The sequence below is a fragment of the Penaeus vannamei genome, chromosome 36 (assembly GCF_042767895.1).
Source record: "Penaeus vannamei isolate JL-2024 chromosome 36, ASM4276789v1, whole genome shotgun sequence".
Classification (NCBI taxonomy): Eukaryota; Metazoa; Arthropoda; class Malacostraca; order Decapoda; family Penaeidae; genus Penaeus; species Penaeus vannamei.
This window is the reverse complement of record NC_091584.1, coordinates 599,060-611,559: the sequence shown is the minus strand read 5'-3', so window position 1 is coordinate 611,559 and position 12,500 is coordinate 599,060. Positions and strand designations below refer to the sequence as shown.

Below are 12,500 nucleotides of genomic sequence, written 5' to 3'. Positions count from 1 at the left end.
TATTGGCTTTTTTGTTGTTGTTGTTGTGTACATTAAGAAGACAAGCAGACAAAAGTTGAACATTATGACGAACGTTGTATATAAAGGCTGCATATTCCGAACCCTGGGTAAAAACAAAGTAATTATTTAGTGTAAAGTGACAAATAGGACTTTCTTATATGACAAAGTAGTTTTTAAAAAATTTCAAACATTACAATTTTTTTTCTATACTATTTCAAGAACACTACAATGGGATTATCCCAAGGCACACCGAACTACACACTAGGCACCACAAGCAGATAGTTACTTGATTGAAAATTCAGAAGTACAAGAAATATAAGTTTCATTTACTCTTTGAGGTTTTGATATGCAATTTTCCAGTAAACAAGGTTAAAAGAAACTTTAAACCTACCCTCTGTTTTGTCATAAAAATATCATAACTCTTGTCACAAAAATCAATGCATAAATATAAATCAATCACACACACACACAAACTGCTCCAAGGTGTACATTCTGTGGATCTGTGGGGTATAGGTTGGAGTCTTGTGATAAAGTGAGGAAAAATGAAGGTGTTCAGTGTGGTTTCTGCAGTGTGGAAAGCCATTTCATGAAGTCTTGCTGGGAATTCAAGGAGAAGTAGATTTAAGGACTGGCAAGCAGGATTCAGCCAGGAAAAGTAGGGCATCCACTGGGGCTCCAGGGGATGGTCTATGTTATCGCTGGAGGCCTGGCCATTTTAAGATGGAATGTCCCTCATTAGCCCTGTGCTGATAGGTAAAAATGTTTGGCAAGTGGATGTAATAACGGGATTGTTGGTGCGCATTGGCAGTTTCCCGTTTGCACCCAACTCGATCAGTTGTTTGTGAGCGACATTTGGCACGTAAAAGCTTTTATTTTGCTTTAATTCATAATAATATCATAATTTTGAAGGTTTAACTTCATCATAGGTGCCTATAATGTAGTCACTTTTTCAGAGTGACTACATCAGTGTTTCGGTGAACAGAAGTGACATACAGAGAGGATTTGTTGAAGTATTACAGTTTCATGTTTATATATCTGTCAGTAAAGCAGAGTAACTTAACTAATGGTGTTTATGTCATTCCTTATGATAATCAAGGAAATGGATATCACTCTCACTCTCTCTAACTTTCACTCACAGTCTCTCTCATACTCCCTCACTCTCACCTGGAACATTTTTCCCGCTGGTTCCTCTGACACCTGCCATCGCCACTCTCCCTTAGGGCCTCCCCATTCACGCACACGACGCAAGCTGCTTTGGTTCAGTTCCGAGCAGATCTGCAGAAAATAATGAAGATAGTGAAAAGGATGGTAATAACAACAACAACAGTAACATAATACTGACAAGAAAAAAAAACATAACAAAAAATATTAGAATATAAGAAAGAAAAAATAACTGATGATGATGATGAGACAATAATAAAACATTACTAATAACAATAATGATATTAATAATAATTAGAAGAATACTAATAATCACACCAATAACATCAACAAAAATAAGAATTTTAACAGTAATAACAATATTAACAATTACCATTAGTAACAACAACAAAAACTAATAAATAGGAAATATAAATATTTCTAAAAATAACTAAAATAAACATCAAATCTAAGAACACAACATAACAACAGAAACCAGAATGACGAGCCAAAGCTACCCACTCACTTTCTCTAAAACGTCTTTGCTTCCCACTTCCTGGATAGCCAAGATACTAAACCCATTCTCTAACACTGTGCGACAGATCACTTCCAGCACCCCAGGATTGGACATCTGGTCACGAAAAGAAAAAGAGAGAGAAGGGAACAAGTTATTTGATGTTACTTGTCTCTCTTCTTGTTTTGCATGTTATAAAACTTGAGAAATTAAGAATAGCTTTAACAGGAAATAACTCTGATGATTTGTAATGCAGGTTTAACATATTTCATGTCATTCCTAGACTAGTTGCAAAAATCTTAAACTTATTAAATGATTCCAATTTTTAACATTATGCAAAGGAACAAATTCTGTGTGAATGGATGCAAAGCAGTAATATATATAAACTAATCAATTCCTTTGTTATGGAAGAAATGAATTGAATAATTCTTTGGAAGGATTACAAACCTTTTCTTTCGTCAACTCCTGGAGGTTCCATGTGGCAATTCTAATCGCTGGACGTCCATTATGCTGTCCTTGGAATACGTCTCTTACAATGGGCCGCTCAGACCTTCAGAAAATGCAAGGCATACTGTCAAAACTAGTGAAAATATCACTGTTCTCAAAGGCAACATCAATTCATATTCTATCATTTATATACAGAACTAAACAGCTTCTTACTCACCTAATCAATACAATTTGCACATAAAGAAAATGTAAATGGTATCTAAAATAATATGTAATTCATGCTACATAGGAGTATATACACATTTTTTAACTTAGAGACCAACTAGAACTTACATACACTTAGACATTCCTCAAAAAGGACCCCAGTAATATGCTTAAATATGTTCATCAGCCAGCTTGGAGGTATTGTGAGTGTGCTCAATACAGAATTGGAATAATTTTGTGACATTCTGTGCCAGCATTTCCTGTACTATGAGTATTCATTGTTATATTTATGATAAACAATACAGAGGGAATTAAATGTACAGTAATAAACTAGTCTACTAAAAAACAAGAGTTCCCTTTATGCAGACACTGTTAGGGGGTGGAAATCATGCATGGCTTGGCCCAACAAGTCACAATCTACATTTAAATACTAATAAATCTCTCCCTTGTGGAACCCTGCCCTCTTGGAATAGATTTAACAAAACTACACATTCATCTTCACTTACTTATCTCTGTCACCTTAAAATGGTAAACAATATACCTGTCAAGTTATTCCCTTGAAAATGAAACTAGCCACAATGAGAATTGAAAATAAGCGTAACGTTTCCAACTCTTCACGAGTTCCTCTTCAGACAAAAACCGAAATGATTCCATTTCATTTTTTGTCTGAAGAGGAACTCGTGAAGAGTTCAAAACTTTACGCCTATTTTCAATTCTCATCGTGGCTAGTTTCATTTTCATTTGTGTGTACACATTGTGTTTGTGCATGTGTTTATTCCTTTGACTTACAAATCACTGACATTCTACACTAACAACACTCATCACCAGATTTCGATGAACTTCCTCCCTTTCAACAACTTACTTCACTGAAAGGAGTTCAAAAATCTCTGTGTAGAAGTCCACTGACATCCTTGGATCACCACTTTGCAAACTGCTGGAAATTCTCCCTGTTGTGTCCTCACTGTCTAGTGGTGCAGAATGGGTTCTGCGATGACCTGAATTATAAGAAATTTTGTAGAATTATTCAAAGTCCCATGGTGATTTTTTAATTTTCTATAATGGTCATTAGCTTTTACAACAAAAGTATATAAGGTTGTTATATTTGTATTTATGTGCTCTTGTGAGCAGTTTGGTATCTGCTTGTATTTAACATGTATACTTACATGTGATTGTGCTACTCTGTATACTTGCATACATGTCACTTTTTGTGTCATTATCTACATATTTTTTATAAATATACAGGTAAATGTAAAACTTGAATCAAATGAATAATGTGTTTAAGTAAAACCAATATGTTAAAAGACATTTAATTTGCCCTATGAACCCTCTACTGCCTGGCACATTCTTCCAAAAGCACTTTGAAATAATTTACGCAAACTATAAGACTATGGTGAGAGAAATATTATTGTATGTCAGACAATAACCCTGGCGAGCAGTTGCACAGTTGCACCAAACTCTCCCAGTGCAAGATGCAGTAAGCAAGTCTCTGCTCTGTTATGAAAGGGTTAATACACATTATATTCATATTTTCTATGACAGCTACAATTTTTCACATTTGAGGTAAAAGTATATACGTTTAGGTTGAGACCTAATCACTAGTGCACATGCACTAATTTTGTTGCTTTACAATATCCTTGGAAAATTGGCCATTCTTGCAAAATGAGGTAAAATGAAGGAAAAAAATAAATCTAGATGCCATACCACATCAGAATTCAATTATAATTAGTGTTGTGCCAGCAAAAAATGGGAGGAGCCATAAGGCACTGTTTACATAAACACCAAGTGGGAAAAGCAGGCAAAATCTTCTTTGGTTCCATATCACATCCTGCAGTTAACAAATCCATCCCTATAGGCAGTAGAGTTCAATACTAAAGAAAAGGTTAACATACACTACTTATTTCACTTGAAACTTACGAGTATGTCCCACTGTGTTGCTTTCAAATGAAAGTTTGCCTAACAGGTTATACACAAACATGATATTCTGTGACAAATAAAATGATTATCAAAAATATTTCTCAACATGTGTATGTGTATACAGCGGCATATACCCATTTACATACTTGTATGTATCTAAATGTTTATAGTATATGTATAAAAAATACAATTACATACTCAACTTGCTTATTCCTTTGTTTGTTCAGTTATTTTCTTTTTTTGTTCATTTAGTATTTTGTGTGATTAGGTTTAGACAACAAACAGACACATTAAAAAAAAAAATCAAAGAATTTCAAGCAGGTGGATGAGGTGGGCAGTGACCTTTCATGTGACACTAGGAACTATGAACAAAGTACTAATAGTGAGGGCAAGTTTGATGGTGTCTTATAAATGATAACAAACAGTGTAAATAAAGTGTAAATACCCAAGCCTACTTGAAGTATTGGACTACAGTATCAGGGTAATGGGTAAGGATTAAAAAAAGGATTTGCTTTCACATGAGCCATCTGAGTCTTGCCAAATGGATAGCATCATATCTGTTTCACTTCATTAAATATAAATCAAGAAATCAATATAATACCTATCATATAAAAAATTGTCTAAATGTAAATCATGGCCTTTGCATCTCAAGAAAGTCCAGAAAGGGTTGTGATTAAGAACAAAAACATTGTCAGATACATTTCCAACTGGTTAACAAATTTGTTGTAATAGTATATGTAAAAAGGTAAGGAATTTGTGAAGCTGTGATGTAAAATAAATATTCATTATTGATGATTTCTTGGACAATGTGTAGTATTTCAGACCTACAGTTTACACCACAAGAATAAATACTTTTCAGATAAAATATCAATATACATTTTATGTACAACAGTTCCCAAAGAAAAGTTAATAAGTTTAGCCTACTTCATATAAAACTGAACAAAAAAAATAACTGAATAAAACAAATGTATGTAAAAAATCACCTAAACCAAAGCAAAGTGTCTTCCCTGTACACTATTTATGCTTTTTAATCAGTATATCTTCATCCATTAATTTTCGTCAATAGAATAGCAAGCAAACAAAATATACAAAGACCTAACAGTACTCAAATCCCATTTACTAATACTGTATAATACTTTCTCAAAAGCTGAATCAAAAGCATTTTGCATACTTGTAGATCAGTGTGAAGTACAACAATACTAGTGTATACTGTTGGAAATAATAAACGTTCATCACTACATGTGTACTACATTACAGGTGTATCATAAAAACAAGCAAAATAATGCCTTTGGTGTGTGCTTGATGTGCACTGTTATCCAAAGCAGCAATAATGTGTTAACTCCTCTTGTCCCACATAACTTCTATGTTACACAAATCCATGAATAACAAAGTGCAGAATAATAAAGCAAATGTAAGGGAACAATGTGCATTTTTACTTTCAATGGTCTTCACATTTATTAACTTACTTCTATAATCTCTAATGTCAAGAAGGTACGGCACCCTTCTAAACACAATATGACAGGGCGATGCGTGCCCTGAAAGACAGCTTTCGATGGATCACAAATGTAGCAATGACGAAGGTATTCTACATGCTTGGATTATTTCCTTTCACTTTCATTTCACATGTTGAATACATTCTAAGACTTCTATATTAACAAAGAATCAATCATATGGCAATAGTTTTGAAAAATTATTACTCTCATGAACACATTCATAATCTGAAAACACTGAACATTTCCCAACCCCAAAGATACAGTTCAAATTCTACGATCAAAATTCTGAGATACAGTTGTATTTATGATTATATAATTTTCTTTACTCCTTAACTAGGGTTTCATTTTCCTTAATGGAAAGTGAAAAAATTATCATAACTTTTCTATATGCATATATTCATAAATATGTATACATATACATATAAATATACATATATATACATATACATATATATGGATATAGATATAGATATATATATTCTACTACTAATGGAACAGGAGAGATGCAAAAATATCTACAAACATTCAAAAGTGATTCCCTTAGTTTATATCTTCTCAAAACAATTATGCATTGTTCTTCTTCTACCAAACCAAACCACAAGACAAACACATACATAAAAATCTAAAAATCTAAAAGTCCAAAACAAATCCTCCTCCCCTGAAAAACAAAATAAATAAAAAAAACAAAGAGTAATGAAATCACGGCAGTCCAGCCTCACCTGACAACTTCCCATCGAGGTTCCGTTGGTAGACCTTGCTATAGCTCGCTACCGAAGTGACATCGCTCAAGGGTGGCGAGGAAGGCGTTAGATCGTTAAGAGTCAAATAGACCTTGAGGATGCTCAGGACCCGGCTGTTGATTCCTCTCACCTTCACCAAGTCGTCGATACTTTTGAATGGACCTTTCCTCTCTCTAGGGGTTGGAGACAGTGTGGGTTAGCATGCTTGGTTTCTAAGGATAAATCATTACTACTGCTAAAGAGAAGGAAAGAAAGAAAGAAAGAAAGAAAGAAAAGAAAAGAAAAAAAAAAAAAGACATAAAAAGTATAACTGATGCAATTTAAATAAATTGTCAACTGGATTAAATGAAAATGCTTTAATTGCATCTATCGCCTGTGTCATTTGTTCTCATTCACACTTTTTCTATTCTTTACTTGTTGCAATGAATTCTGTTCTTTAATATTTGTACTATCAATATTAGCATTAGTATCATTATTATCATCATCATCATAACAATCATAATCATAATAAAATAATAATAACTATGGTAATAATAACAACAATAACAATACCTATATTGAAAGAAACAAAGTAAAATAAATAAAGAAAGTAAGAAAGAAAAAGAAAGAAAGAAAAAAAAGAAAGGAAGAAACAAAAAGAAAGAGAGGAAGAAAAAAAGAAAGAAATAAAGAAAGAAAAGAAAGAAAGAAAGAAAAATAAGAAAGAAAGAAAAAAAAAATAAGGAAGAAAGAAAGAAAAAGAAAGAAAGAGAAAAATCATAACAAAAAGGAAGACGTAAATATAGACCTCACCTGTGTTCAACAATATTGGCTGCCATTTCTTGATTCATCCCATGCACGTTCATGAGTTCAAAGATAGATGCCGCATTAACATTTATGACTCTCACTGGTGAACCACGTATACTGCGGCCTCCTTGTGACTGGGATTGTGATCTCTGTGACCGGATTGACTCGCAACTCAGTGAATCTACACTCTGAGTTCGGGAAGAGGAACGACTGGAAGGAAGAAAATGTGATCTTTAAGTAATAATAGATTTTAACCCTTCTCGTCCTATTCACCAAGATTGATACTTTCCGTGGTGTTTGAGCTCTACTATTTGTCACAACAAATTTTGCTCTCTATTGCTGCTCTTTGTATTTGATATATGACAATAAGAGATACATTTTCCATGCGCAAAACAGAGCACTTGAAATGCTGTCAGTTATAGTTTGCTATAAAACAGACAGGAAAACTAGGTTATTATAAAATAAACAAACAAGTAAAATCACACACAACATACACACACAAAAACAAACACAAAAAAACACAAACACACACACACACACACACGCACACACACTCATGCATACACATGCACGCAAACATACATGCACGCACACACACATATACGCACGCACACACACACACACACACAAATCTTACCTGGAAGATTTCTTTTTGACCGTGATTTCATTTTTAAAATTCTGCAACTTGTTGGCGCCAATGCCTGACACTAGCGCCAGATCTTCGACTCTCCGGAAGCCCCCAATCGTATTGCGGTAATCGACAATATTTTTAGCCACTGACCTCGACACTCCAGGAAGAGTCATGAGCTCTTCCTCTGGGGCAGTATTGATGTTCACCAAATTAATCTTTTGGTGAGAAGTGGAGAGAAAACATTACTAAAATGATGTGGAAGAAATACTGACAGTTGGAGAAAGGAGGGCTATTGCAAATAATTTCTTTTCTAAAATTTCATCTATATGCTAGCATGATATCTTGATTATGTAATATGTAATTAAAGGATACAACCAAATCTATATCTAATAAAGAGGGAAAATCATAACAGTATCTCATTAGAGCGACATAAAGAGGTGAATGAGCAAACAACGGAAAAAGAAAATATAAAAAGTGGAAATTCCTCATTTAACAAATATACATATATCCATATAAACACACACATAAAGATACAGGTACGGTCCTCTTTTGAACATTAGATTTCCCACCTTGGGACGGATCAACTCACCTTTGCATCATAGTCCAAGAGATTGAAAGCTGCCGACAAGTCCCTGGCCTTCCGCCCTCTCCCGAATTTTGAGCTGACCCATGATGTTGTTGAAGATCGACGCCGCAGGAACTTCCGGTTGGACGTTTTCTCAGAGATGTTCTCCGCTAGCGACAAACGACGTTCAGTAACTGCAATAAAATGTGGATAGGTGACACTTCATATATGCTGCAACCAACTGTGAACCTCACATATGAAAAATAAAATGTACCTAAAACCTTTATGGGAGTTTTCATTAAAAAAAAAAGATAAAGTTCCTTACCTATTTCTCCATCAACACCATCTTGGTTGGCCGGAGGGAGCTCCCCACTTGTGCACTGGCCCATTCTTGAGGCTGGAGGGTTTTCTTGTCACTACAGCACAAACTGGGGAAGAAAGTCCAATAACAAGGATTGATTACTGCAGCCATTACTCTTATCTTATATATATATATATATATATATATATATATATATATATATATATATATATATATATATATATATATATATATATACATTATACATATATATATATATATATCATATATATATATATATATATATATATATATATATATATATATATATATATATACATATATGTATATATATATATATATATATATATATATATATATATATATATATATATATTATATATATTATATATATCAGATATATTATAAATATTATATATATTATATATATTATATATATTATATATATCATATAGATCATATATATTATATATATCATATATATTATATATACTATATGTATCATATATATTATATATATTATATATATTATATATATTATATATACTATATATATTATTATATATATATAGATTTAAATATATATATATATATATATCTATATATATATATATATATATATATATATATATATATATATATATATATATATATACATATATATATATATATATATATATGTATATATATATATATATATATATATATATATATATATATATATATATATATATATATATATATATATATATATATATATATATACATATATATATATATATATATATATATATATATATATATATATATATATATATATATATATATATATATATATATATATATATATATATATATATATATATATATATATATATATATATATATATATATATATATATATATATATATATATATACATATATATATACATATATATATATATATATATATATATATATATATATATATATATATATATATATATATATATATATATATATATATATATATATATATACATACATATATATATATATATATATATATATATATATATATATATATATATATATATATATATATATATACATACATATAATATATATATACATATAATATAGATAGATAGATTGATAGATATATTAGATTTTAAAATGATATCAATGAACTGTTACAGAACATCAAAAATACCAATTAGTATTATCATTTTAAAAAATTTTGTTAATACCACTGGAAAGCTTACAAAAATACACAAAAAACAACATTTGGGATTCATTAATTTTGCTCCTTTCTTCCCATATATATGAAAATGGGAAAGCATAAAGAAACTTTTTAGTTATAGAAATATCAGAAAAAAATAATAAATAAAAAAAAACATTGACGACATAAATGTGAGACATACACAGATTCTTTTTTTCTAGTATCTAGGGATAATCAATTCAGTTTCTGTCATCTTTTTGGATTCCGTTTTTCCTGAATGAAGTCAATAGCTCTGGGACAAGAACCCTTTATGAAAAGATTCATACCTATTGATATGTGAGAGATAATTATATATAGGTACTGCAAGTGAGATGATACTCGGTTTAATTTGACTTCATTATTTTCATTTTACTTCATGGCCCTCCACAAAGTACCCTAAGGTCCCCAGGTTGGTAACCCCCTCCTTGAAGAGTATTCAAAAAAAATCTCACAAACCTGATTCATGTCTATGTCTGAGCGTCACAAGAGCAGATCCTGGTCGTACTTGCAGTCAGAGCTAAGGTCTACGTGCTGGCTCGCCACAACAATCATCTTCCCATTCTTAGTTGTTCGCAGAATCTACCTGGAAAAGGAAGAAATATGATCATTATCATTATCATTACTACCACTATTATCATTATCATTGTTATCATCATTGTCATTATTATTATCATCATTATCATTATCATCACTGTTATAATTATCACCATTATTATTATCATTATCACCATTATTATTATTACCATTATTACTACTATTATCATTATCATTATCATTGTTATTATCATGATCATTATCATTATTATCATTAACATCATGATCATAATTATTAGTATCATTATCATTCTCATTATTATCATCACTATCATGACTATTATTAGTCTACTTTTTTTCTTAGACTACTCAAAATTCTCTTATGACAGATTGCCATAAAGCTAGTTTTTAAGATGTGAATACAGGATACACAGATAGACAGATGTAAAATGGATAAATGAATGGATAAGTTGAATTTGAACTGATAGAATGATGGCTCAATGAATTAATAAATAAATGAATGGATGAGTGAGTGGTTTGATGGATGGATGGATGGATGGATGGATGGATGGATGGATGGATGGATGGATGGATGGATGGATGGATGGATGGATGGATGGATGGATAGACAAATAGATAGATAGATAGATAGATAGATAGATAGATAGATAGATAGATATATAGATAGATATATAGATAGATAGACAGATGGATAGATAGATGGATGGAAGGACAAATAGACAAAAGATAGATGGATAAATAAATGCAAAAGTAAGGTACCCTGATACATGGGCAATGAGATGAAAAATAAAAAGGAAACAAACAAAAAACAAAACAAACATATCTCTTCTGAACTTGCACGTGGAAAGATTAGCAAAAAGAAAAAAAAAAAAAAAAAAAAAAAAAAGTTATACATAAGAGAGAGTGTATAAAAAAGGGAAGCCAAAGAAATGAAACATAAAGGAGACACACAAACTGATGAAATGAGAAGAGAACAAGAAAGAAGATTTATTTATTTGTTTCAAGTAACGATGATGATAATAACAGTAAAGACAATAGGATTATTCTTCCCCTTCCAAATAGAGCTAAAATTTACCAATCTAAAACAAATAACTTCACAACAACCACCATGAAAATATTTCTTAGATCAACTAATGCATTTTACTGTGGAGGAGGAGGAGGAGGAGGAGGAGGAGGAGGAGGAGGAGGAGGAGGAGGAAGAAAAAGATGAAAAATGCAACATCTACACATCATAACACAAAAAAGAAACAAAGAAGCAAAAAAGCAGTAAAGTGGTGAAGACCGAGCATCTCCGGAGTGAGTTAGGGATTATGAAACCTTTTCTAGCTCGAGAGATTTGGGTCAAAGTCATGCATGGGGGATATATGCCTCACCACACCCTTTCCTTACGTAAAACGGATTACAAGAAGGTGGGGGAAGGGGAAGGGACTATCTGTAAATGCAAAATGGAGACATAAAGTACAGTAAATGGCTTTAAGGATTTCCCATAATGTTTTTCTAAATCTGATGTTGCTGAAAGTAATACTAATTCCTTTATTCTACTTTACGCTCCAAATAACTGTTTAGGAAGCTTTAGTGTTTTTTGGCTTTGCCTAACTGTCTATCACAAACATTTAGTAGAAATGCACTGTGGCACCATAGAAAGTCTACTGAGAATTTCAAAACAGCACATGGCAGTTCAAAAAAAAAAAAAAAAAAAAAAAACTTATTTTCTAGTAAGATGAACAACAGAAAGAAGAGGAATCAGAAAAATGGGACAAAAAAGTTGAAAGAAAAGGGGGAGAGGGAGAATAAGAATAAGCATAAGAAAGTAAAGAATGAGAAGGAAAATAAGGAGGTGGAGGAAAAAGGGGAAAAATATGAAAGACCAAAAAAATGTCAAAATGGGAAAAATAAGAAAAAACAAAAGGGAAGTGAAGTGGCAAAGACAAAGAAGGAGAAAGGGAA

At 31.5% G+C, this 12,500-nt stretch overlaps 1 protein-coding gene across 1 annotated transcript in view; it reads right to left on the bottom strand.

Moving 5' to 3' along the window:
- Positions 1–10,801, bottom strand: part of LOC113807688 (endonuclease/exonuclease/phosphatase family domain-containing protein 1) — a 17,160-nt gene extending 6,359 nt beyond the window's left edge. Inside the window, exons 1-11 of the mRNA XM_070114969.1 lie at positions 10,455–10,801; positions 8,760–8,862; positions 8,459–8,628; positions 7,876–8,084; positions 7,245–7,448; positions 6,432–6,625; positions 3,168–3,300; positions 2,102–2,204; positions 1,667–1,771; positions 1,165–1,275; positions 1–103 (exon numbers count right to left, since the gene is read on the bottom strand). The exon at positions 1–103 is cut by the window's left edge and continues 38 nt beyond it. Of these exons, the coding sequence (XP_069971070.1) occupies positions 1–103; positions 1,165–1,275; positions 1,667–1,771; positions 2,102–2,204; positions 3,168–3,300; positions 6,432–6,625; positions 7,245–7,448; positions 7,876–8,084; positions 8,459–8,628; positions 8,760–8,823 (1,396 nt within the window). The 5' untranslated portion in view covers positions 8,824–8,862; positions 10,455–10,801. The remainder of the gene's footprint in view (positions 104–1,164; positions 1,276–1,666; positions 1,772–2,101; positions 2,205–3,167; positions 3,301–6,431; positions 6,626–7,244; positions 7,449–7,875; positions 8,085–8,458; positions 8,629–8,759; positions 8,863–10,454) is intronic.
- Between the last annotated feature and the right edge of the window lie 1,699 nt (positions 10,802–12,500).